This window comes from Ammodytes marinus (assembly GCF_949987685.1).
Source record: "Ammodytes marinus genome assembly, chromosome: 6".
NCBI lineage: Eukaryota > Metazoa > Chordata > Actinopteri > Uranoscopiformes > Ammodytidae > Ammodytes > Ammodytes marinus.
The window spans coordinates 4150300-4176038 of NC_137235.1; the positions used below are offsets into that span (position 1 = coordinate 4150300).

Consider the following 25739-nt stretch of genomic DNA (forward strand, 5'->3'; position numbering starts at 1 on the left):
CTCACTCAAACACACACACCCCCACGCTTAAAAACACACAAACACACACACGCACAGAGGCTGGGTTTGGTTTGACCGTGTGTGTCTCCTCCCTCTGAGCTGCTAGTCCCCCTGTTAGCTGTGGTGGGGCTGGGGAGATGCAGCAGCTAGGCAGTGCAATGGTGGTTCATGTTATGCCCTGCCCCCAACATGGGATCCTATTGGTTTAGCTGAGGACGTGAGGGCCAGGAAGAAGGGGAGGGGGCTTCACATACACTACAGCGAGGCAGTGTGTTATTATACTATCTATGTGTGGAACAGAGGGCGAGAGAGAGGGGGAGGAAGGGAGACAGGGAGAGAGAGAGAGAATAGAGGGGGAGGGAGGAAGGAAGAGAGAGAGAGAGACTAGGGAGGGAGGGAGAGAGAGAGAGAGAGTGGGAGAGGGGGATTCGTGAGCTGAAGGAGGAAGCTGTGTGTCTGCGTGATACTCTTCCTCTGACAGCAGCTTTTCCTCTCCCATAGCCGGGCGGCACGTCTCCCACGTTGCCACGGCACCCAGAGCTGTACGTGCAGAGAGGCCAGGCTACCACACGGTGATGTCATCAGCATCACGCAGCATCAGCGACAGGCTTGAAGGGCATCGGATGCTGGGCCCGCAACATCCAACAGTCTACCATACAGCTCCACAGCCTCTATACGTTGCTGTTGCATTGGCCTTTAACATAAGTTGAGACTTTGACACTCCTACCTTTTTTTTCATGTATCTTATATGGTATTTTGTATTGTATCCTGTACAGCACTTTGGTCGACTGATGTTGTTTTTAAATGTGCTATAGATTTTTTTTCTTACTTACTGACTACACAGCGAAAGGGACAGACCGGCCGTTTGTTATCAGTGACAACACCGTCCCCTCCCCATAGCAACTGGTGTCATGTTCCCCTCGGCAAGGCACCAAAAGATATGCTGGGTGTCTTGCATGTTGGCGCGTAATGTTTCTACTGTTCTGCTGTATACAAACCTCTTACTCTGAGGTGATTGTGAATGGAGTAGGCTATAGTTCATTAATACTTCATGGATTGCCAGGCATACTTAGGTATTCCTTGAGTTTTCAGCTGTATGCAACAGTCTTCCATAAAGTAATTGTGGTTCACACAGTAGGCCTGAACACCTTTTTTAACATGTTAACATTTATTTATTTATCACACTCCAAACACAGCTGTAATATTTTTTCTTATAGATTATGCTTTATAACTAGTGTATTGGAAACCCTTTGTCATTTTACCCCTTTGTTATACTGACTTCCTGGTCTGCTAGGTAGTTATTTACATTCAGTTGTAACTACAGGTGTAAATCAGTGACTGATTCAGAGGCTCTCTGGAGAGCTAGTAGAGTCCAGCTAATCATCTGCGTTACCATTGTTATATTGTCACACAGTGGGCACATCTTATAGGTGTAGTGTGGATAGAATGTGTAGTCGAAAATATTCTGTTTTCTAGATAGATTAAAGCCTAGTGGATAGTTGTAGATGTTGATTGTAATATTGTAAAATTCAGGAATTCAAATGTTTCCTTCTGTACACCAAGTTAGCAGAATAAATTTAGCTTTAATTTCTGATACAATGAACATTTTCGTCATCGATGTAATATTACAGTATCAAACAGTGGACACATCTTTAGTGATTTGCCTGGCCTAATATTAACTGAATGCATTAGGCAATCCGTCTCTATTTTCTAAACTATGACACACTCATAAAAAATCCCTTTCATCATGTACAGCACGTGTATCTAATCCCCTCTTTGGATCTACTGATGGAGCCTGATGCAACAGACCTCAGCATTGCCTTAGATGGAGACACCCCCTCCCCTCTCTCCCCCGCACAGCTTGGCCACGTCACCAGACACTGCGTAAAAATGTCTGCTGACTCAATGACTGGCAAACTGCAAACCCCTATGACGTGACATCCCCCCCTCCCCACACACACTAATACACACACACACACACACACACACACACACACACACAACCGTTGAGATTAAGGATTTTCCTCTCATCTATCTAGCCCCCTCCTCCTCCTCCTCTGTCCCATCGTCTGCCAGCTACTACCACTAGTCAGTGAATGTATGAATGAAAAGAACAGTGTCCCCGGCCCATCCAATTACCGGCTCCGTGCCACCAAAGGGAGATAGAATGGAGGGAGGGTTTAGAATGCATTACCTCCAACATGCTGCCCGTTGTCATGGCTACGTCAGGGTGACTTTTCTCTGGTGACCTTCAAATGATCGGCTGAGTCAGTTTGACTATTGACAGGCTGCTATTGACACACAAACCCAATAAACCCTCTTCATTGCAGTGCTGTTTATTTAACCTGTGTATTGATGCTGGAGGAAAAGACAAGTTCCCATTTAAGGAATGTGTTATACCATGTAAAATTGTACGTTAAAGCTATAGTGCGTAACTTTTTCATGTAGATTAATGCCGGTTAAATTCGTTTAATTGCCAAATGAGTTGACACAAAGTTGATTAAGCTTATCAGCTCCACAAAACTCTCTCTGTATTTCTCAGTATGGCAGCGTTTACAAACTGGTGTCGCCCCCCGACACTGGTGCAGGAGCTCAGAAAAATCCCAAGAAGCGCCTAAGACATGTTTCAGTTGTTGATTCTACTGCTAAAAAATACCTGTCCGTACAGCAGAAGGTATCAAATCCATGCAGCGATCACCGAAGGCTTACCTCATGTAGATGCGGCGACAGAGTTGTTGTAGTTACTCAGAATTCCTCATGGGGGCGACAGAAGTGATTTACTATAAGCTTTTAAAAATATTCCAGTTATATTTTTGCAATATGTTTGGTATTTAGTTAGCAGAATATCTGAAAACAAATTTCAGTTTAATTTAGCAGAAGATTTCCATTTGGGATGTGCTAGAGGAAAATATAGGGGAGAACGGGGTAAGTAGGCACACTTTTTACTCTACTGAGAATTGCTCATCACCTAAACATCTTTCGATAGTCATTCCTACATTACATTGAAGCTTAAAGTGTTGGCTTGAAATGTGTACCCCTCACTTTTTCTATCTTATTGTAATAAAGAAGAAATTAATCATCAAAGACACCCTTACACATTGTGACAATCAACCCCATCAAGGGGTCGGTTGTCATACACTATGGGGTTGTTTGTCACAATGTTATCTTAATGGGAATAATCTTGAAAAGAAGGAAAGAAAGTAGAACTAAATTTGAAAATGCAATTGCATTGTCAAGTTGACAAATAGGCCTATATAACTTACTGTAGCCTTGGCAGCTTGTCTAGTTTGGGATGCACTGGGTTGTTTTGATTTTGTTGCCCTTTTTTCCTTTGCATGCTAGCTGCCTTTTCCTGCTCTATTCTTTCCTTCTGTGGGGTATCAGTGAGGATACAGCTTGACAATTTATTTCGTTATTGGGTTCCTTTTCTGGCTGTAGCCTTTGGATAACTTGTGACAACCAACCCCCCCAAAAATGTGACGACCAACCCCAACTTGAATGTTTTGCTAGCATTAAGGCCAACAACCATCTGACAACTAATTAGCTTGCTAACCACAATCTAAACTATAGTTTACCCTTCACACTTTTTATGGGTAACAAGTGTTTTGTTATAAACCCATTCTGTAAAAGCCTAGAAGAAAAATACTGAGGAGCTAAATATTTTCAATTTGACATGAAAAACACAAACAGTCCTCTCACCTCAAATTCAGCAGTCTAACTCCAAGGAAGACTATGTAGGTGACCTCTGCTCCCAATTCTGGATATTTACATACCAAAATTTCACAGACAGCGCCTTCTGGTTCCGAGATATAACGATTGTGACAACCAACCCGTGTGACAAATTACCCCGTTCTCCCCTAAATGATATGGTTCTTTTTGAAACATAAATTTGTTCTGTATATTTGACAGAAATTCACCAGTTACATTATGAGATCATTGCAAACTGAGATTTATGCTCAGTATGCTGATTCAGGAAAGTTCAGGTCTTCAAATTGGAGTTTTTTTTTCTGGCAAATCTGAATGTTCTTAAATTTTTTTATTGCAATCCAGACCTGAATATAAACTATATAGTCTCTCAAATCACGTAATGGGTTTAGATAGTTTTCTGCACAAGGGAAAAAAAATGTCTGGCTCTAGACTGGATAGTAGGGGGTCACAGGGGGTCACCACAATCTTTGGGAGTCTTTGTTTGGGTTTAATCAGGCCTAGTTTTCGGGGTGTTTTGTCCTTAGCTCATGAGTGCTGTTTGAGTAAAGCTTTGGCATGCGTCAAAGAAAGGGTAAAGGGGTCACGGGAGTTATTTGCAATTATCCTTTTGTTTGGTACAATGACTATTCAGCATTGGACCAAATTAGGAACATCCCCATCCTTGCAGCTGGCTTGGATAAAGTAGAATCTATTGAACAATGCATTATCAAATGCTAATATATAACTTGAGTGACAAACAAAATAGACAAACGAAAAGTATCATGAATTTTGAAATCTATGCAGCTATTTTAAGCTAAAATTCCAGTCAGATTGTGAATGTGGCTTTGCACCGATGAGGCCCCTTCCAACCAGTGGCCATCGTATTATCATGCTCCAATAAACTCTTTTATTCCCACTGCAAACATGCTGCGAACTGGGGCCCAGAAAGAGGAAGGAATCCAGCAGAACATCTACAGTCTTACACACACACACAGGCACACACGCACGCACAAACACAGGCACGTAAGCATACACACACACACAGGCACGCACGCATGCACGCACGCACACGCTCGCTCACACGCACGCACACACACACATACACACACACAGGTAAACACAGGCACACACACATACACTCACACACACACACACACACACACACACACACACACACACACACACACACACTCACACACAATCATACTAGTGTCAACTGGTACAAAAAGTGGATAAAGTAAAGAGAACTAACAATACAGCTGCATTGAACATTGACAGTGAATAAGTTCTGGTTTGAGCTTTAGAGTAAATGTAACTTTTTTGAAGGCTTGTTATGAATGTCAGTCAGTGTTGGTTAGAGTAGGCTTGTTCCTTTTGTATAATAATAATAATAATAATACATTTATTTTGTATGGCGCCTTTCAAGGCACTCAAGGTCGCCTAACATGCATAAAAAAAGGCAAAAACACAATTAAAACAAGTTTAAAAAGCACAGAGCTTGCAGCAGATTGTCAGTCCATGGGTGAGTATGCCTGCCTAAATAAGTGTGTTTTGAGGTGGGATTTGAAGGTGAGAGGTGAGTCCATATTTCTGATGTCCGGGGGAAGGCTGTTCCAGAGGCGTGGGGCGGAGCGGCTGAAAGCTCGAGCCCCCATGGTGGACAGACGAGCTGGGGGGACGTGTAGGTTGATGGAGGTGGCGGATCTAAGTGACCGGGTGGGAGTATTGATTTGGATGAGGTCAGACAGATATGGGGGGGCGAGGTTATGTATGGCATTGAATGTATTGAGGAGGATCTTATATTCGATACGGTGTTTGATAGGGAGCCAGTGAAGTTGGTGCAGGATGGGGGTGATGTGACAGATGGCAGGGGTTTTGGTGATGATACGAGCAGCAGCGTTTTGGACCAGCTGGAGTTTATGGAGGAGTTTGTGGGGGAGTCCGAACAGAAGGGAGTTGCAGTAATCCAGGCGTGAGGTGACTAGAGAGTGGACCAAGATAGCGGCGCTGTTGGGAGTGAGTGACGGGCGGAGGCGGTTGATATTTCGGATGTGAAAGTAGGCGGACCGGATGGAGTTGTTGATATGGGTATGGAATGATAGGGTGCTGTCGAGGACGACACCCAGACTCTTAACCTGAGGGGAGGGGGAAACTGAGGTGTTGTCAATGGAGAGGGTGAAACTGGGTTGCTTGGTGAGTGTGAATTTGGAGCCAATGATGGCTATCTCTGTTTTGTTGCTGTTAAGTTTGAGGAAATGGGAGGAGAACCAGGATTTGATTTCCTGTAGGCAGGCACAGAGGGAGGGGGGTGGGAGGGTGGATGAAGGTTTGGAGGAGACATAGAGCTGGGTGTCGTCCGCGTAGCAGTGAAAATTAATGTGATGTTGACGGAATATTTGACCAAGTGGGAGGAGATAGATGATGAATAGGATGGGGCCAAGGACAGAGCCCTGGGGAACACCGGAGGAGAGGGGGGAGGTATGGGATGAGAATGATTTTAACTGAATGAATTGAGTGCGGCCAGAGAGATAAGAGTGGAACCAGTCTAGGGGTGTGTCGGATATACCAATGGAGGCAAGTCGGTCGAGGAGGATGGAATGGGAAATGGTGTCAAAGGCTGCTGTCAGATCAAGGAGGATGAGAATGGATAAATGTCCAGAGTCTGCTGCCATCAGGAGGTCGTTAGTGATTTTTATGAGTGCTGTTTCTGTGCTGTGACGGGGGCGGAAACCGGATTGAAACTGTTCATAGAGGTTATTGTTGGAGAGGTGGGCCTGAATCTGTGATGTGACTACTTTTTCCAGAATTTTTGAGAGAAATGGCAGGTTGGAGATGGGGCGGAGGTTATTGAAAATGTTGGGGTCTAAACCAGGTTTCTTCAGTAGCGGTGTAACAGCAGCAGATTTAAACTGGGATGGGACGGAACCAGAGGTGAGAGAGGAATGAATAATGACTGTTATCAGGGGAAGTAGAGAGGGAAGGGAGGCTATAACCAGGGAGGATGGCAGGGGGTCAAGTTGGCAGGTAGATGGTTTGGAAGTCCGGATGAGTTTTGTTAAGTCAGTCGCTGAGGGGAGTTGAAAGCAGGAGAGAGGTGCGGAGAGGGGGGGATTGGGAACAAAGGGAGGCGGATGACTAGACGTGTGAGGGGTCAGTTGCTGGTGGATGGAGGATATTTTAGATTCAAAAAATGCCATTATGGAGTTACAGTGGTCAGTGGAGTAGAAGTGAGGTGGAAGGAAATCAGGGGGGTGGAGAGAATTTTTGACCACTGAGAACAGGGCCCTTGTATTCCCAGCACCAGAACTGATAATGTCTGCAAAGTATTGGGATTTGGCAGATGAAATGGCGTCTTTGTAATGGACGATGTGAGCATAGTGCATTTGTTTATGTATAGTGAGTCCAGTGCGATTGAAAAGACGCTCCAGCTGACGACCTTTGGCCTTCAACTGGCTATATTGATGATTGATAATGATTTATACATTTTTGGCATGGACTGCAGTTAATACTGTATAGGCAAAACTAACTGCGCCATATTTCCTCCAAGTACAATTAAATTAAATGGAAATTAATGGGTTTTAGTTTGTGTTGCTCTAAGTTTTGAATATATACATTTGAAAATTTAAATAAAAAATAAACACTAATATCATTAGGTGTATAATCAAAATGTAAATTATATTTTGGATGAAAAATCTGGTATTTAGTAAAATTGGAAATTTTAATTCTCTCTTTCATTATAACATTAGGGAAAATCCATTTTCTTTGTTGTATTTCTATTTATTGTCTGTGACTTCAAATGTTTTAATACTGGTGAGCTGCTGTAGAGCACTTCACACCACTATCTTGAGAGCAGTTTAAATATAATGTATCATTATAATACATTATATTTTATATATATTATTATTACTACTATCAACAAAAGTCCTTATGAACGGTCAAGCCCTGGTTGATATCTGGCTTTACGTTGATCTTCAAGGGAGGAACCAGAAAGTATTTTAAGGCACAAAGGGTCAGCTGAACATTTTACTAAGACTTCTACTGAACAGACACCAGGTGGCAGCATTCAACAGGCAATAACACCACACTGCATGTGGAATACTAGGAACACTCCACCAAGTATACACTTACCAACCTATGAAAACCATTTAAGAGGTTGAATGAAAGATATTTTGTTGTTGCATTACTGTAAACCATGCTGTATTTTTGGACCTCCAGTGCATCAGTGTAGATTTTCTTTTAGATCCTTCTATTGCAAATGTGATTAAACAATTGCTGAGGTACCCATTTAAAGGTTGATTAAGAGAGGTTGCAATTGTCTAAAAGTGAAGTGAAGATTTTTAATTTGGTTTTACAAGAGATGTGCATACTCTGCTGTGTCCATGTGACAGGAATTTCCTTTAGCATAGGTTGTTTGTCAAGTACAGAGAGGTTATTTTCAGGGTTTATTTAAAATGCCCTGAACTATACGCACATATATAATGCACTTCTTCCAGTTTCAGTATATTACAATAAGCAGAATGTACACAAACCCAGTCTTTGTTTTCTATTGCATCTATGGATAAACTGATTGTAACGTTGTAACTGTTGTTTGTCTTTGCAGGATTGTCCTCGTGTATAAAGGTGAGAGATGGATGATTCTCTGCAGTCATTTCATCAGGACACTTACAGTAAGTTCCAGTATCAACAGTCACAAACATTGCTCCTTATGTTTGCATTATTATGAGTTACCTAACTGATTTCATTGCAGTTTCTTTGATAATTTTACCTTGTTTATACATCAACTTTTCTGTTGAAATAAGTAATTTTACGCTGGTTAAATGTAACCTCATTTGTCCTCCTTCAGCCACTCTGCCAGTCCATGTGTTGTCAGTAGTTACCAGTGTTGTTATGGACTGATATCTGCATTGGTGTCTTTCTTGATACGACCACTAGGAGTTGTCAAAAAGTTTCCTTTTTTTTCAACCTCACTCTTTTTGGCAGAAAGGACGATATGTAGTATATATTTCGTGGGTATAATGAGTTGATGTGTTTTATTAAAGGCAACATATGTGCTCAGTATAAGGTTCAAATTTATATTTTTGGTTTATTACTCAAAACGGTTTTCATGGATTAGTGATAAAAGAAAAAGTAAAGACCGATTCTTTTTTGCCTCTCCCCATTTATTTATCAGTTAATTTCCAATTTGAAAAGAGACAAATGCTTAGATTTTAAAAACTTCTGCAGTGACCACAGGCAGGCAACACAACTGACTACTAGCTCTCTTTACTTTCTGACCTAGACAGCCCAAGAGAAACTGACCAGGTCAAGATCAAGATGGTTTATTTTTGTCATATGCTCAACAATTACAGCAGCAGTCATTGGCAGCAAAATTATTTGAGTCTCGTGCTCATTCGTCAATGCAACATACAACAAAATAAAATAAAAATGTATAAAGATAAAAACACAAGTGGAGAGAGCCACCTGATTCAAGATTCAACAATTACAGAGCAGTCGCTGGCAATTACATTCTTTACTCTTGGGCTCCTCCAACAGTGCAATATAAATATAAGAGGAACACAACCAGGATAGCAGAGACCTAAATACAAAACTAAATAGACTAAATGAGACATAAATAAATCTGTAAATAGTGCAAAGACGCAGTGCAAAGTTGCGGTGGAGCATTAGACACGGCAGCCATCTTGTTTGTCTTATTTCAGTATTTGTGGGCTGGTACTGTGGCCGTCAGATACATGAATATATGTGCGCAGCCTCTGAAGAAGGGAGTGTTTCATACTATTTCCCCTTTAAAGAATACACTTAAATGTGAGCCAGGTTTAGGGCCAGTGTCCTCTAAACCAGAGAAGGGAAGGTGACCTTTCTAGTGAAGTAACGTGGGAATAACTTTAGGGCAACATACTCAAGGCCTCTTTTGAGTTCATTGACTTTGAATTGCATCAGGTCAGTCTTAAAAGAGTTTTTTTTTTCTCTCTGTATCTTCAGGCTTTTTTTCTTTTTCTTTTAAATAGACTTGTGTGAATTAAAAATAGCCTCCAGTGCTCTTGTACAGTAAGAATTTGGGGTATCACTGTATCAGAGGAGCAGCCGGTAAAAATAGCCTTGACTGCTGCCCGCAAGTGTCGAGCCAAGGAGGACAGGCTGCCTGGAGAAACCTAAAAAGGTCTCACAAGGCTTTCTGCGATGGGATTTGCCTGTAAATTATCTAAAAATTATAATTTTTTTTCTCTTAGTTGAGTGAATATTTGTGAAATCTAAAGGAGGTTCCTCTTATACCTCTTGTAAGAAAAAGAAAAACCGTCTTGCCGATAATGTAAAGATATTGGCAAGATGACATTTGGTATATTGATTTAAGGACCTCCAAAATAATTATGAGTTATTGTTTCATTTTTAGAAATCCAGCCTCCATACGCATTTCAAACCTGTCTCCAAAAAAGTATCCAAATAAAAATAAATAAATACATTTTAATAATTGCATCGGATGAAACATACACTAAATACTAAATAATTCAATAAAATTGCAGGTTAGGATGCACACTCTTCATCTCCAAAGTGCAGAATGAGAGCGAAAATTTGGGGGGTAAATGCTATATATAGTCTTAAGTGGGTCCATACATGGGGTGGAAGGGGGAAGAGCATTCCTCCCAGTGAGAGGGTAATATTTTTGTTACCATCAGCAAGTGCTTCCCAAGTGGCATCAGGCTGCTCTGCTACCGCTTTGCGCTGTTTTAAATCTCTTGGGGTAAGTCACTTTTCTTTTATATTAGCTCTGTTTAAGCTCATTTTATTGGATAATTAAGTTCATTGGAGGTGCTGTCAAATTTGGTGCTATGTGAAATGTGTTCCTTTAATGAATGACAGTAGATAATCTGTGTGGGAAGTGGTAGCACTATAGCTGTAATCTCCCCTAAGCAGTGCTTCTTACATACCTCGGCATTAAGAGGTTACTGACCCTCTTTGCCTAATTTGTGTTAACCAAACAAAACTCAGTTAAAACATGTTCTTGTGTTGAAATAACAAATTATACAGAATGAAATATGTATTATCCTGAGATGGATTGTGGAATTGACAGCTGGTTCATAAATCAGTTTTTGTTACATTTAATAGAGCTTGTGTAGAGCGATCTCTTCAATTTCCTGCATTATGGTCATTTTATTAAATAGTGTAATGGTTTTGCACTGCTGGTAATGGCTCTATTTCCTTTATTTCTCCAATCATGGAATAGGCAGCAGACTCCTTCAAGCTATTCATAGCTGAGCGAGCTGTGTGCAGTGTGTAAGGTGAAACATTTCAAGTGCTGAGCTCTGGCAATATGTTTTAGACTCCTAAATGCAGGACTGTGACAGGTCTTCCTCTGAGATTAATATATGCTCTTATGGTATTTTTTTTATTTTATTTTTCTTAAAATTCACAGGTCTTAGCAATGGTAATATATTCTGAATATATACATTATTCTTGATGAAAAAGACACTTCAGACTGTACGGCAAACTGTGAATTTAAAAGATGACAGAAAATCCGCTATAGGAAAAATGTTAATCACAGAATGTCATAATGGCTGCAGTGACACCGAGTTACCAGACGGACTTGTATTGGCATTGTCATCATGGCAGACTTCCAAAGTGAGTGGAAGTCTTTGGTTCATTTTTAGAAATGCAGCCTCCATATGCATTTCTAACCCTTCACAGAATGTCTAAAAGAAAATCCTAAATTAAATAAATGCAGTGGATAAAACATACCTTTACGTTTTTCAAATAGTAGAAGTAGCAGTTTTTATTTTGATACCCTGTGTTTCAGCAATGGTAATATCATATGAATAATACAACAGGGATTATACTTGAGTAGATTAAACACTAGTGATGGTACTGACATACTGCTGATGCTTTCACTCTGGATACTGTTCATTTAAAGGTGACAATATACAATAAGGGTACATTAACAGTTAGTAAAAGCTTAGTTAATGCTTAATAAGCATTTACTAAGCATTAACTAACTGTGATGATAACTGTTATATGCTATAACTATGCTTAGTCAACTAAGCATACTGTTAATAACTAAGCAATAACAGCTAGTTAATGTTTAATGTTTAATAAACATTAACTAAGCATTAACCAACAGTTAATCAATGTACCCTTGTTGTAAAGTGTTACCCATTAAAAAGATGACAGCACATCCACAAGGAAAAAATGTGTTTCACTACAGAAACTTCACAATGGCTGCCGTCACACCAAAGACAGACAGACTTGTATTGAGATTGTTTTCATGACTAACACATGTTTGGTCCCCTCCCTCCCCTGGTGCTGTGACCAGCTCTCCTTGAAGTGTTCCAGTCATGGCTTCCAAAGTCATACCTTGGTATAAGAAGAAGCATGTGAGCCAGGTCAAAACTGATTATGCTTGTCAGCACACTTGTGTCAAGAAGCAGGCTGTAAGGTATGAAGGTGGAATTCTCCTGCTGAGCTCTTTGCTGCTTTGCCAGGTAGAGACACAGAAAGGCCTGTGTGTAGATCAGCTGCTGAGGGGCAGATCTGACTGGACCAGCGGGTCTCCATGTACCTGCTACATACACTAGCTGTCTGCTGCCTAGCTGGCTGTCCATTTGTCTAGATGTAAAGCTGTGCAAGGCCAGATGTATAATAAACAAATAGACCTTAACCAAGTGCTGAAGGCTGATAATGACTGCTACATCCCATGTAACATTTAAATTCATCGCTCATGGTTTAGCATCACATGTAGTTAGACCCCTGATGATGAGCCTTGGCAATACTAACCATTCATTGGCAGACATGTTTGTTACCATAGCTGATGTGTTGTTGTTTATTTTCCTCTGTGGCAGATTTAATTGAAAGTTGAAAGCAAATATCGATGTGACTATTTTAAAAAGCAGGCTTCGTGGTATGACGTATTTGTGTTTCTGGATGCAAAAATTGGTTGTTACCTTTAATTTGCACTGGAGTTGTCAATCTGTCAAGCTGCAGAAGACAATAAGCAGACAAGCCATGCATTATTTTTTTTATTTTATGACTCAAACTCAAGGCAACAATTTGAACTATAGTGGAAGATTAGAATAAGTGAGTAGTATAAACCGTGAGGATATAGTATCTGTTGTTGATGAGGAAAGGTTTCAGTGAATTCGTCTTACACTTGTTCAATTGTTGTTGAAAAAATTTAGAAATGTGTTAATTTTGGAGCATTTACCTAATGTTCCTCAATTTAGTGGTATTCAGTTGTATTCATATTCAGCCAGCCCAATGTGTGATGCTATATGTCCCTTCATCTAATGTCGATTTAGTTTGCAATTAGACTTAAGACCCTCAGGAAGGTGCCTGGAAAATATTGCATGACCCATATAGAAGCAGCTTTGCTATGAGTGGACACAGACCTGCCAAAGGAAAACTTATGAAACCAGGGGTAAACGTGCTGGTAGCTTTTAAAAATGTGTGTTGTGAGTTAGTAATCTTGTTTGAAATCGTCAAGACTGAGTGAGTCTGTAGCACCTTTTTGCTTTGGAGGTCCAGAAGCTTGTCAGGACTACAGATAATGCTGGTGTTGCTGATGCTGTGTAGCTTCTGCAAAGAGTTTTTTTTGTACCTAGGCATTTGTAGGAAATGTACTGTATGTATTTTACTAGATTGCTGTAGAATGCTTTTCAAATGTATTGCACCCATCCCGGCTCTTAGTCCAGCTCTGCTATGCAATGAAGCTACGCCCAACAGGATATAGAAGCTGAAGGCTGAAAGCTTTGTCGTCACTATAGTGAACCTCATTTTGAATTAGTTTAGTATCTTTATGTACTGTATATTCTATGTCATGAAAAGCGTATTTGAGTGACCTCCAAAGAAGTGCTGTATAAATCCTAAAACATTATTAGTATTATTATAGTGATGAGGACAGAACATTAAACTGCCTCAAGTCCCAGATCTGAGCAATATTGTCTTTCAGCATCTGTCTTATTTCAGAGACCGCGTGACACTCTGTGAACCTGACCTGAGGCCAGTGGTCAGAGCTTCAGATAACTGATGAAAGTACATCAAACATGTAGAGTGTTTTAAATGGATAGTTTTTTATGCAGCACATTTAAGATGTCTGTAAAGTCTTAGTACATGTGCCAGATTCTCAATTGTCAAACCCTCTTCGTGTGTAACAAACACTTACCTCCATTCACGATTTCTCTATCGATTTGACAGGAGTATAATGAAATCGCACAGTGAATAAGGAGGCAAGCAAGTCTGTTAATCAGCTATCATGAAGGGGGAATTCTTGAAAATGTTACTTTGAGATTGTTATTCTACAAAAGTGAAGTTATTATTAAGTTACATTCAATAACAACAGATACAACTGTAGATCAATAATTGATATTTTTTTTTTATAAAAAACATGATAGTACAACCTACAAAAAGCCTCAGGTGGATCATGGGAGGGTGAGGCTTAGCGACTGCTTCTGCAAAGCTAAAACCCAAAAGTCTGTTTCGTTGGGACGTCCTTTTGAATATCTGATTTGTTTAAATAATGATGGATCTCCTCCCCACAGGAAGTCAAGCTCTCACTCGCAGATCCAGGTGCAGGCCCAGGCCACACAGGCTATGGCGGAACCAGCGTATACCGTACCAGGGCTCCGGGACAGGTGAGTTCCCACAGGGCGGTGTGTGGTGAAGTGGGTAGTGCGGTCGTCCACTGGGTTGCAGGGTCGGTCTTTCGATCCCCCGTCTCCCCGCCACATGTCCAAGTGTCCCTGGGCAAAGAGACACTGAACCCCAAATGAGTTAGCTTGCACCCTGCAAGTTAGCTGCTGCTATCGGTGTATGAATGTGTGTTTGATTGGGTGAACGTTGTACAAAACAATGTAAAACGCTTTTGGTCTGGGAAACAGGGAAAAGCGCTTTATGAATGGAGTCCTTTTACCATTGGGGACGTCATATGTCAGGGGCTATTTTAGGGGTAAGGTTATACCTGGGTAATACTGAACTGCAGTCCCTACTGGATGAGTTAGTGACAGAGCATTTTGTCAGTGAACTAGATGTTCTGTAGAAAAACAGAGTGGAAAATCCAGTCACATCCAGCCGGACATTGATGCCCGTCTATTCTGGCCTTTACGGTAGCGGTGCTTGGAGCGGCCAAAAGGGACGAGAGAGTGCACCGCTATCGTAACACCTAGAAGAGATGTGCAATCAAAATACAAGCAATGGCATGGACACATCATGAACTGACTCTGCACTAGTTCTTCTTTAATTATTCCTCCAATTTAGATTAGGTCTTGAATTTAATTATTGTAGAGAAAAAATGTAATTAATATAAGTTCCAAGATTAAAATTTGCTGCAAATATTTCAGGATATACACTTTTCTTTAAAAGTCTAACTCATGGTTGACACCCAAAATAATGAAAAGATATAGATGGATGGATGGATGGATGGATGGATGGATGGATGGATGGATAGATAGATAGATAGATAGATAGATAGATAGATAGATAGATAGATAGATAGATAGATAGATAGATAGATAGATAGATAGATAGATAGATAGATAGATAGATAGATAGATAGATAGATAGATAGATAGATAGATAGATAGATAGATGTGAATAGATTAACAGTGGATCAATTGTGTGTGTGTGTAGGAGTGCTGAGGGAACCGAGGAGTACCAGAGAGTCGCCACTAACTTTGGGAGAGGACTGACTGTGATCCAGGAGGAGCTCCACAGGATGAGGATGGCCACCAAGGCCACAGTGGAGAGTCTCGCTATCAATAGAGAGGTAAGAACTGCACATCAAGCTTCTGCCAGGAATGCTGTTGTGTCGTATTATATTTAAGCAATAGCTCACGACAGGCTGTAGAATATGCTCATTATACAAGTCAAAGTCAAAATTATTTCTATAGCACATTTAAAAACAGCATCAGTTGACCAAAGTGCAAAGATACAATACAAAACAACATAGGATACATGAAAAAAAAAGTTAGGAGTGTCAAAGTCTCAACATGTGTTAAAGGCCAATGCAACAAAAAGGAGCGTTGTTCGGCCCGACGCAAAGCCAACCGTTTTATATTTAGTAATAACCGTCTCTGTTTATTTGTTTTTATTTACATTTTTTATTTACACTGTGTTTGAAACAGAATTATAGATAAGAACTGGTTGATAGATCATATTCATAGTTTACCAACATTTAGATTTGCCGTTTTCATTCCCCCCACATGAGTTCTCTGCATGTCATTCCCTTTAATGCCCCGTTTCATCTCTGTCTCCAAGTTCATTTAAACTTTTAGAAAAACTATAATTCCCTACTCATTGCACCGTCTTTAAATATGGCGTAGAATAAAATCAAGTTACACTATCAAAAATCAGTGGGTACTGTTGCTTAACAGCAGGATACAGTCAATCTTTGACCTGCTTTTACTGTAAGATATGGACCTACACTACAGAGATGGGTTTTTCTCGTTAATCGCGAGAAAAACATTTAAAATATGTTGATTGTGGGGAATTTTCATTATCAGGACAATCATAAATATCCACTTATCTTTCTGGGTTGTAGATGAGAACAGCAACATTAAAAATAATAATAATATTCAATGAATAACAGGCATGAATGGATGTCATTGGCATTGTCAGTTTTCTCAATACGAGTGCATATAATTTTTAAATTCTTATCATTGATAAATACATAGTAATATCAATTTATTCAAAACATTATGGAACAACTGTGAAATTTCCATTGTGTGTGAATGGGTGCTATGTACAGAATGTGTCGGCCCTGCCCTCATTTTTAACAGCAGTGTTGACCTCGCCTCTTTTATCCGTCTTGTCTCCGGGCAGATTTCAGTCTTGTTGATCGTGATGTCAGCTGGGAATGTTAATGATGACAAGGAGTTTGTTATGGGGTCTGATTTTTAAGTTTTTGGAAACACTCTTAAAAGCCAAAAAGCAGCACTTAAAGGTGGAGTCATTGATTCTAGAGAATGCTTGTTGTCAAAATCACTTTTTGTCAAAATCAGTTGATATTTCCTCACAACCACTACCTGCCGTACTCTCTGTGCACTGAAAGAAAATCCAGTTTTAATACACAGCATAGGCAAACGGGCATGTTGCTAGCTACTGGGCTCACTGAGTTTACATACCCTTTGTTTACATACAGTTCACCGTTCGCGCTGTGTATTTTTCAGCGCACACACAGTACTGTACATGCAGGTAGTGGATCGTCAGGAAATTCCCTCATTTTGACTAAATTGATGTTGACAACAAGCATTGACAAGGATCGCTGACTCCACCTTTAATTCCAATGAAATCACTATGTGGCTGTTTCATTTCAAATACAGTACAACAGGAAATACATGTAAACACCACAAACATACAGCAGTCATACACATTCACACGAAGCAAGTCAAGGGAAGTGTCTTGCCCAATGACACAACAACCATGACACAAGTGGCAGGGCGGGAATCGAACCGCCAACCCTTGAGTCACAGTCGCCCCTAAATATCACTGTCCTGTGACTTGTGCACTGTGCTTTATTCACTCACCTGATACAGTCTCCTCTCTCCAGGTTAAGGAAAAGATGTACAAGAAGGTTGTGTTGGAGGAGGTCCCCAGGATGCCAGACTTCATAGTGGCTCTGCGGCCTCACACCGTCTGGGAGAAAACCCCCGTCAAGCTGTTCTGCACCGTGCTGGGTACCCCCAGGCCCATTGTCAAATGGTCAGAGCACTCACATCTCATGGGAGTGGGCTTTTTAGATTAGAACACAGGTTTCTTTTATGTTAGAATAATCAAAAAAAAGAATGTATGTTCATAGCCTATTTAAGCTTACGAAGAGTGGATTTTTAGATTTTAACACACATTTCTTTATTATAATGGTAATGTTGTTGCTATCTTCTTATACTTTCCTTAATTTTTTGAAGTTTTTGTCTTATTTTGGTAGAATTGTTGATTTGATATTTGTAGGTCCTTTTTAGGTGTTTTATATTTTGCTCGAAGAAAATACAGCGTTTTCCTCTGATCTTCTATGAAAAGGTTTATTAGCATTGTTAGTATTCCTTTAATACCTTTAATAAATATCCGCTGTTATTTAAGTACACAACAAATTACACTTTATTGTGGGATGGACCATCAGAGAGTCCAGTATCTCCATTCACATACTGATTTGACCAGTTTGAAGTGAGAGCTAGTAGCCATGAAAAACATTTCAGTTAAAGTGGTGGCTGTTTCCAGGTATAAAGGAGGAGCGCCAGTGGACCCACTGAGCGCCCCAGGAAAGTACAAGATTGAAAACAAGTATGGAGTCCACAGTCTGATCATTAGCAGGTAAGACACTAACACAGCCCTTCAGAACAAACAAAAATGAAATAAAAATTGTATCTAACTTTATTTGAACAGGGACAATGTAAAAAAGAAACGTTAACCTTGTTTAGAGCAAGGGAAGATGTATTGTTACAGGTTTTAGCAAATTGCTATTTTCCTCCTGTAGTCCCAGGGCAGATAAAAACAAATTCTTATAAACATCACTCATAGCTGTTCTTTGATAGGAAACAAATAAGAAGGTGCCATTCAGTTGCCATAAATAATATCACAAAGGAAGTGACTAAATGAAACTCAAACAAACACTGTCTGTATGTCTGGATACCATTTAGAGAGACAAACACCTCAACACACAACCTCTTAAAAAAAACTTTGAACTTTGAAATGATAAAAAAAAATATAGAAAAATAAACCTTTGTGCAAATATACTCTGGTCCTCTTTTATTTTGTAGTATGTTAGCCCTCTGCCTCCCCTTAACGCTAGAGAGGGAGAGGAAAGATTGTCAGACCTCGGGGCTGGAGCTCGGGCCGGCTGCCCCATTCGTCATCTTCAAGACTCCTCAGCTGTTCGCGTGGAACTGCTGACCTTTGCGTCATTCGAGCCTTTAAATTCTTCCCCTGCTCTCGTTCTCTCTCTATGACGCTTTGCATATCTCCTGGTCGCCCGTAGTTACATGACAGGGTCAGACAGGAGACAGACGTTTATGTCACTAACTTTGTTTTTAAAAAATATACGAGAATTTTTTCTGAATCCGAGTTAAAAAGATTTATTAGCAGAAGAACATAGGTTGAGTTTATGTGTGTCCCGCACAGCTGAGAACACGGTTAGTCTTTTAAAATAGTCCTCGTCCAGGGTTAGGGTCACATTTCTTCCATCTATTCTAACCCTCAAACCCCTCTTCAGTTGCTGTCACAAGCCTTGGTGCAACTCCTTTCCAGAGATCCCCCCCCCCCCCCAACACACACACATACACACACACACACACACACACACATGCGCACACACGCACTCACACTCTCACACACACACACACACAACCCAATATATGAGATCATCTTTTCAAAAGAGCCAGTACAAGACGTCTTATGCTGTAATCAAACATTGACTTAAATTGACCTTGTGGAGCCACTGACGTCGTGTTATAGGAAATAAAGAGCTTAACTGCTCCGTATAATCATCTGTGAATCTGTGTGACCGGGCCAAGACTTTAAGACCGGCTCAATTTTCCGCTGGTTGTTGCCTCTTTGCTCAGATATAGAAAGATTAGGAGATTTGATACGACCAACATTTTAATGATGACTAACTATTGACACTTTTATTCCACACACACTTTTACTGCGACAGTTTGCCTTCATGAGTTGTTTAATTAGTAAGTAAGAAAACTCTTTTTTATACTGTTACATATAGTCATAAATTCCCAGTATTATATTTCAATATTTAGCCTCTTAAAATTTAAAAAGTTGTGGCCTTACATTTCCCCTTTAAATAGTGTTGTGAGTGACATTTTTAAAAGCAAGCAAAAGTCCTTTTTTCTATTTACATATGACCAATTCTACATCTAAGTTGTGTTGAAAAAGTATTAAGAAATATGTAATCAAGATAATGGAAAGTCAAATGTAAAAATTATGATAAAAACACAGTTTAAATCAGATTAAGAAAAAGAAAATTCAAATTCAAAACTTATATTCAGATGCTCAACATGTTTAATATGGATGTTCTATGGAAAGCTATTGATATATATTAATGTATTTAATCAACTTGTGTGGTCTTGTAGGTGTGCTGTGAGCGATACTGCTGAGTACAGCGCTGTGGCCACCAACTCCCACGGCACCGCCACCAGCAAGGCTTCAGTCACTGTGAGGAGTAAGTCATCCTCTCACTCCCAATCTTTATTATTTTTATTCAAACATTTTTCACTCGTTATAACTCTTATTTTTCATTTCTTCACAGAACCATCATCAACCGCTGTGTCCTGCCAGCTTGGTTTAGGTGAGGAGAGATTTTTGGGGGGTAGAAGGGGGGGGGGGGGGTAGCAGGGGATGTAGCTATCTCAATTTTGGTTGGAATCAGTCCAAAACTCAACCAGTTCAACTACATGGAGTCAGTTGGCTACAAATAGCAGTGAATGTGAGAGAGACTTGATAAGCAGTGGAAACTATTGTAAGGATCCAAACAACAAGCTGAACCTGTGCTCTGAGTAAATAGTCCATCGAGCCTCTTGAGAATCAAATTGAACATTTTAATAACATACTAGTGTTTTAGGAAGTTAAATTCGACACACCACAGAAGTTAAAATCTTTTTCAAATTAGTCAAGCCATATGAAAGTTTTCTCAAACAATTTACAAATGCCCAATTAAGGTGATTAGACACATTGTTGCGTTGTTGTTTTTTTGCACACCATGATGATGTTTGTTTGACAGGTGAATCCTGCACAGTCCTGATCACTTATGCTGAATTTACTTAGAATACTCTTCACACATAGCCTATTTGACTTTAAAGTATAATTTTCATTATTCTGGTCCAATACAATGTCAACCTTTAAAAGAATAGGCCATGTAGGGGATCCTTTTAACAATAAACAGTTAACATTGATATTCCCCCCTCTTGCCCAGTGCCTCTCCTGACTGAAAACTCTTCACACATTTTAGACTTCATTATATTATTCTATATATCTTTCACATTGTCAACCGTTAAAAGGATAGGCCATGTAGCAATGAGTATCTTATGAAATATTATTGATTATTAACATTGATATTCCCCCTCTCCTGCCCAGTGCCTCACCTGACTGAGATCCATGCCAGTAAGCTTGAGGTGACGCTGCTGGATCGGTTTGGTGTGAGCTTCGGAGTGGAGGGCGAATCCATCAGTCTGGTGTCTACCATGGTGGTGGTGCCGGACCTGCCCAACGTGCCCCCCATCGCACAGTGGTACAGAGACGGTAAGACACACACACACACACGCACGCACACACACAAACACACACACACACACACACACACACACACACTCTATCACACAGTGCGGTTACATGGCACAACTAGATTGGATTATCACATATATCGAACAAGACACTCGAACGGACCGTGTCACTTGTCTGAGTATACATGGCCTTTCAGAAATCGGATAAATGTCCGATGCATGGCTGTCTCCACTATGCTAGGTGGCGCTGTAGCCCTTTCAACCATGCTTTCAACAAGTGGTTTTAGAGCCACGTCCGCTTCTCTTCCGTCAATAACCCATGGTGTAGCCTATCACGCGCAGGCACACAAGCACAGAACGAGAAGTCCGATATGAGATGTCCGATCCCTGTTTACATGCAGAGAGAAAGCCGACAATGAACGAATTATCTAGGTGTTCTTATCCGACTTCTCTTGTCCGTTATTGTGCCGATTTGTGTCCGAAGTAGATCGGATAAAGGTGTTTACATGCAGGTTAAAAGTCCTGTTGAGGTCTTATTCGTTTAGTTACCCGATTATGAGTCTGCATGTAAACGCACTGACTGAAAAAAATAACCTTGGATGAACTTAAAAAAAAATAAGTAATCTGTGTCATACCTAATATTTTAGCTTTGATTCCATGTAAAAAATAAATTTCATGTTTCACCAATTAATTGTTTACATTGAATCAGAGATTGAATATTACCGGTAGGCGTGACAGATTACTTCTATTTTTTTAAGTTCATCCAGTGTTTATTTTTTTCAGTGTATCATTGGTTCAGCTGTAGAAGGAATGTCTTGCTCAAGGACTCAATAGCATCGTTATTGATTTTTTTATAGTTCGCTTCAATTCAATTAAAGTGGCAACGAGGAACTTTCAGTCTGTGTTAATTCTACAACTCAAAAAGCGGTAGTGTTTTTTTTACGACGCCAGCTGCTGTTCCTGGGTGAGCATACCCATGAAAAAGGCATTAAGAAAAACTTTATAGAAATAGCTTTCTTTGAACTGATGGTCTCGTTTGCTGTTACATGTAATTTATGATCATCAGAGGAAAAAATTTGACTGTTTCAGAAATATGGAAAAGTTCCTCGTAGCACCTTTAAACTCAATGTTAGGGTTTTCTTTTTAATTCATACATTTTTCATACAGTGTGTTAACTAGTGTAATTTGGTCACTTCAATCTCCCATCAGATAAACTGCTGAAGGCGGGTAAACTGGCTGAGATGTCTGTGGGAGGTAGTAAGGCCAGTCTGACTCTGCCTCACCTGGCCAAGGATGACGAGGGTCTCTACACCCTCCGCATCTTCACTAAGGACGGCACCACGGAGCATAGCGCCTACCTGTTCGTCGCAGGTAAGACCTCTATGCACCACATGTATTCCACATGAATTCCTATGTATTTACTGTATATCATCTTATCTTGTAATCTTTTAAATATGTTATCCTATGTGTATATATCATTGGAAAATAACAACTTGCTACAACCTGGTACAATACATCTCTCATTGCCTTAAACAAGGTTAATCTTGTTTCTTTTGTAAATTGTTCCAGTTTAAATTAAGTTACATTGCAGTATTAAATGATGATTTTACAAATGACAAAATCACCTTATTTGGTCACATTCTCCTGGAAATCAGCTGGAATTTTTTTTTTTAACCAAGTCAATGTTGCAGGACTGAAGCCGAATCTCAGCCCTTTGTGAATGTCACATCAGTAGTATGCAGCATGTTAACTTGAGTTAAAGTTCATTCATTTCCCACCAAACCTGCTCTGAAGACGAGCCTCAACCTGACAAAATGAGGGATTATTTTGCGCGCGTGTGTGTGTGTGTGTGCAGCATATCCTTCCTCCTATTTTACCTCATGTCCTTGTTTCCTCTCTCCCTAGATGAACGGAGGGGGCAGGATCTAGCTAAGGGGCCGCCCGGGGCTCCAATGAGTGTGAAGGCTTATGACATCAACTCTGACTACGTCATGGTTGCCTGGAAACCACCCAACACCGTCAACGAGGCGGCAATCAGCGGATACTTTGTGGACCAGTCAGTCTGCATGCTGAACATCTTTATCTTTGAAAATGTTTATCTTTATCTTATTCTACTTTATTTTATTATTATGACTGTTCCTATCGTACCCTGGGTCAGAGACAAACGCCATTTCAATCCTTATGTATGCCTGCTGATTTTAAGACTTGACTTGAAAAAAAAAATATATAATAATAATAATATTCAAGTTTCACCCTTACATGAACACAAGCAAATAACATTGCATCTAATGCCTAGGAAATAATAGAAAATATTATATGATGGCATAGAATGTATCAGTATTTTTTTACACTGTAAGATTTTGAATTACTTAATTTACACAGAACAATCTTCAGTCATGAAACAAAATGAATTTTCTTTTTTTCTTGTTAATGATTTCACATGTCCGGTGTGTGTCTATAGGCGTGACATGACAAAGGCATTAAGAAAAACTATATAAAAATAGCGTTCTTTGCACTGATGGTCTTGTTTGCTGTTACATTAATTTATGATCATCAGTGGAAAGATGAGGCTGTTTCAGAAAATTTAAGAATTCTGGATAGCAACTTTAAGTCAACATTACAACATGAAAATTGTCTTTCCTCGCTAATGACGTCACATGTCCTGTGTGTGTCGGTGTGTGTCTATAGGCGTGAAGCCGGCGGGGACACCTGGGTCCAGTGTAACGACGCCCCGGTGAAGGTTTGTAAATACCCGGTTCACGGGCTGAAGGTGGGCCACTCGTACCACTTCAGGGTCCGGGCCGTGAACAGCGCCGGCATCAGCAGGCCGTCCCGCAAGTCTGACAAGGTGATCGCCCTCGACCCCGCAGAGAGCGAGAGGCTGCAAGGTACCGACGAAGGTAAATACTAAAATACAACCCGGACGGATACGGCTGTTTGTTAACTGTTGTTGTCGTTGTGGTTTTCTACTACAACAGTGATAAAAATGGAAGGGAAATACGAAATAGTGATCAAGGACGATGACCTGGAAGGTACAGTGGTTCACCAAACAAACTGATCTGGGTTCAGTGATTTCATTTTTAATCCAAAAAAAATCACTTGATTGTGAATCTCACACAAACCAAACACTAACACCTTTTCCCTCCTTTCCAAAACTCACCAGTACCATGACAACAACATTACATTTAGCAGTTGGCGACTGGGGGCTAATTAGATAGAGTAGTTATCCATTGATTTCAGGGTCGGTGGTTTGACCCCCAACTCTTGCCACATGTCAAAGAGTCCCTGGGCAAGACACTTAACCCCCAATTGTTCTGATGGTTAGCCAGCACCCTGCTTGAGCCCTGCGTGGTAGCTGCTGCTATCAGTGTAGTTTTAGGGTTAGGGTTAAAAAGCACTATATAGTTATAGTCCATTTACCATTAGAAATGTTTAAAGAACAACAGACAAGCTTTTCTCAATTTTAAATAAAATATAAACACACACAAAACCATACGGTAACCATAAACACATCACTCTGGTCAATATTTTCAGAATAATAATCACCCTTAACATCTACACAGAAAAAACAAACCTTTTCCCTTCTTCTTCTCCCGTCTTAACTGTCGTGCGATCTTTGATCTAACTCCATCTTTTCCATTGACGCTTTAATTGACTTAAAAATCTTCTTTTCTGTTTTCAATTAAAACCACAAGAGTTCTGTGTCGAGTGTTTTTTCTTCACTTTGTTAACGAAAATCTTTTAACACAAAAACTAATCCAAAAATTAAATGATATCAACTTATTACTATCTTTTAACTGAAAGCAGTTGATTGTCGAAGTCCCACATTTTCACTGCAGTTTATTCAACTACTTTCAAAACTTAGTGGGTTTACTGACTTTAAAAATGTAAATGCATCTAGTTTTGAATTTAGATAAAGATTTCAGTTGTACCCTTTTTTTCAAACAAAAAGTCAATTAATTAACATAGTGTTATAAGAGAAAACATTATTGAAAATACTTCACAACACCCAGTTAAAAAAAATATACACACACACACACACACACACACACACTCAATGTGGGACTTCTACAGTTGCTGCAGCAGTTTGTAGTTTAGGCCTCAACCCCGTTCACTCCTACTAGGCTACATTACTATCCCGGGGGAACCCACTGATGTTCACGCATCTGAGGTTTTCAAAACGTACGTCGTGCTGAGCTGGAAACCTCCCAGCCCACGCGGACGAGCTCCGCTGTGGTACGTCATCGAGAAGGTGTGTGTTCGATTCACCTTTTAATTCCATCAATGTAGCCCACTGTTATTAATCTTGTTAATGTAGGAAAACTAGAAAGACGACATTAACCTCTTAAACTCTAGATTTTCTCATTCAATTAAGTTTGTTCATATTCAAATTTCCTTTAATTTATCTGATGCAAACTGACAGAATCACGTGCAGTTCTGCTTGTCCCCACACACTTTTTTCGTGAAATTTTCAAACCAAAGTTTTTTTTTTTTAAATTTAATGTCTGCTCCACTGCACCAAATATAGGGATTTCCGATGTATTATGCATTATTATACACACACACATTTCCCCCAAATTCCTCCTGAAATTTGGAACTTTTTGAGTTCTCCATTATAGAAAAGAGCTTAGCTACTTAACATGAGTACGTTAAGATGGATCTACAGCCCAGAGTCCACCAAAGTTTAAGAGGTTACATGTGTTTTATTTTTTTATGCTTATCAAATATTCTACACCCCCCCACCCCTCCCCGACTTTCCCTCAGTGCGTAGCAGGCACTGGAGCATGGCAGCGGATCAACACAGCGGTAGAACTTCACTCTCCGCGTTATCCGGTTTTTGATTTGCAAGAC

At 40.1% G+C, this 25739-nt stretch overlaps 1 protein-coding gene across 2 annotated transcripts in view; it reads left to right on the forward strand.

The window, feature by feature from the left end:
* Positions 1–8303: 8303 nt before the first annotated feature.
* Positions 8304–25739, forward strand: part of myom2a (myomesin 2a) — a 37019-nt gene continuing 19583 nt past the window's right edge. The window contains exons 1-12 of one of the 2 annotated variants that reach the window (XM_080030004.1): positions 10342–10423; positions 11990–12112; positions 14211–14303; positions 15298–15433; positions 17216–17367; positions 17881–17973; positions 19743–19831; positions 19919–19957; positions 20743–20907; positions 22098–22259; positions 22794–22944; positions 23577–23788. In XM_080030004.1, coding sequence (XP_079886130.1) covers positions 12012–12112; positions 14211–14303; positions 15298–15433; positions 17216–17367; positions 17881–17973; positions 19743–19831; positions 19919–19957; positions 20743–20907; positions 22098–22259; positions 22794–22944; positions 23577–23788 — 1393 coding nt within the window. In that variant the 5' untranslated portion in view covers positions 10342–10423; positions 11990–12011. Of the gene's footprint in view, positions 8355–10341; positions 10424–11989; positions 12113–14210; positions 14304–15297; positions 15434–17215; positions 17368–17880; positions 17974–19742; positions 19832–19918; positions 19958–20742; positions 20908–22097; positions 22260–22793; positions 22945–23576; positions 23789–25739 lie in introns of those variants that run through there. The other variant, XM_080030005.1, reaches the window with a different exon arrangement.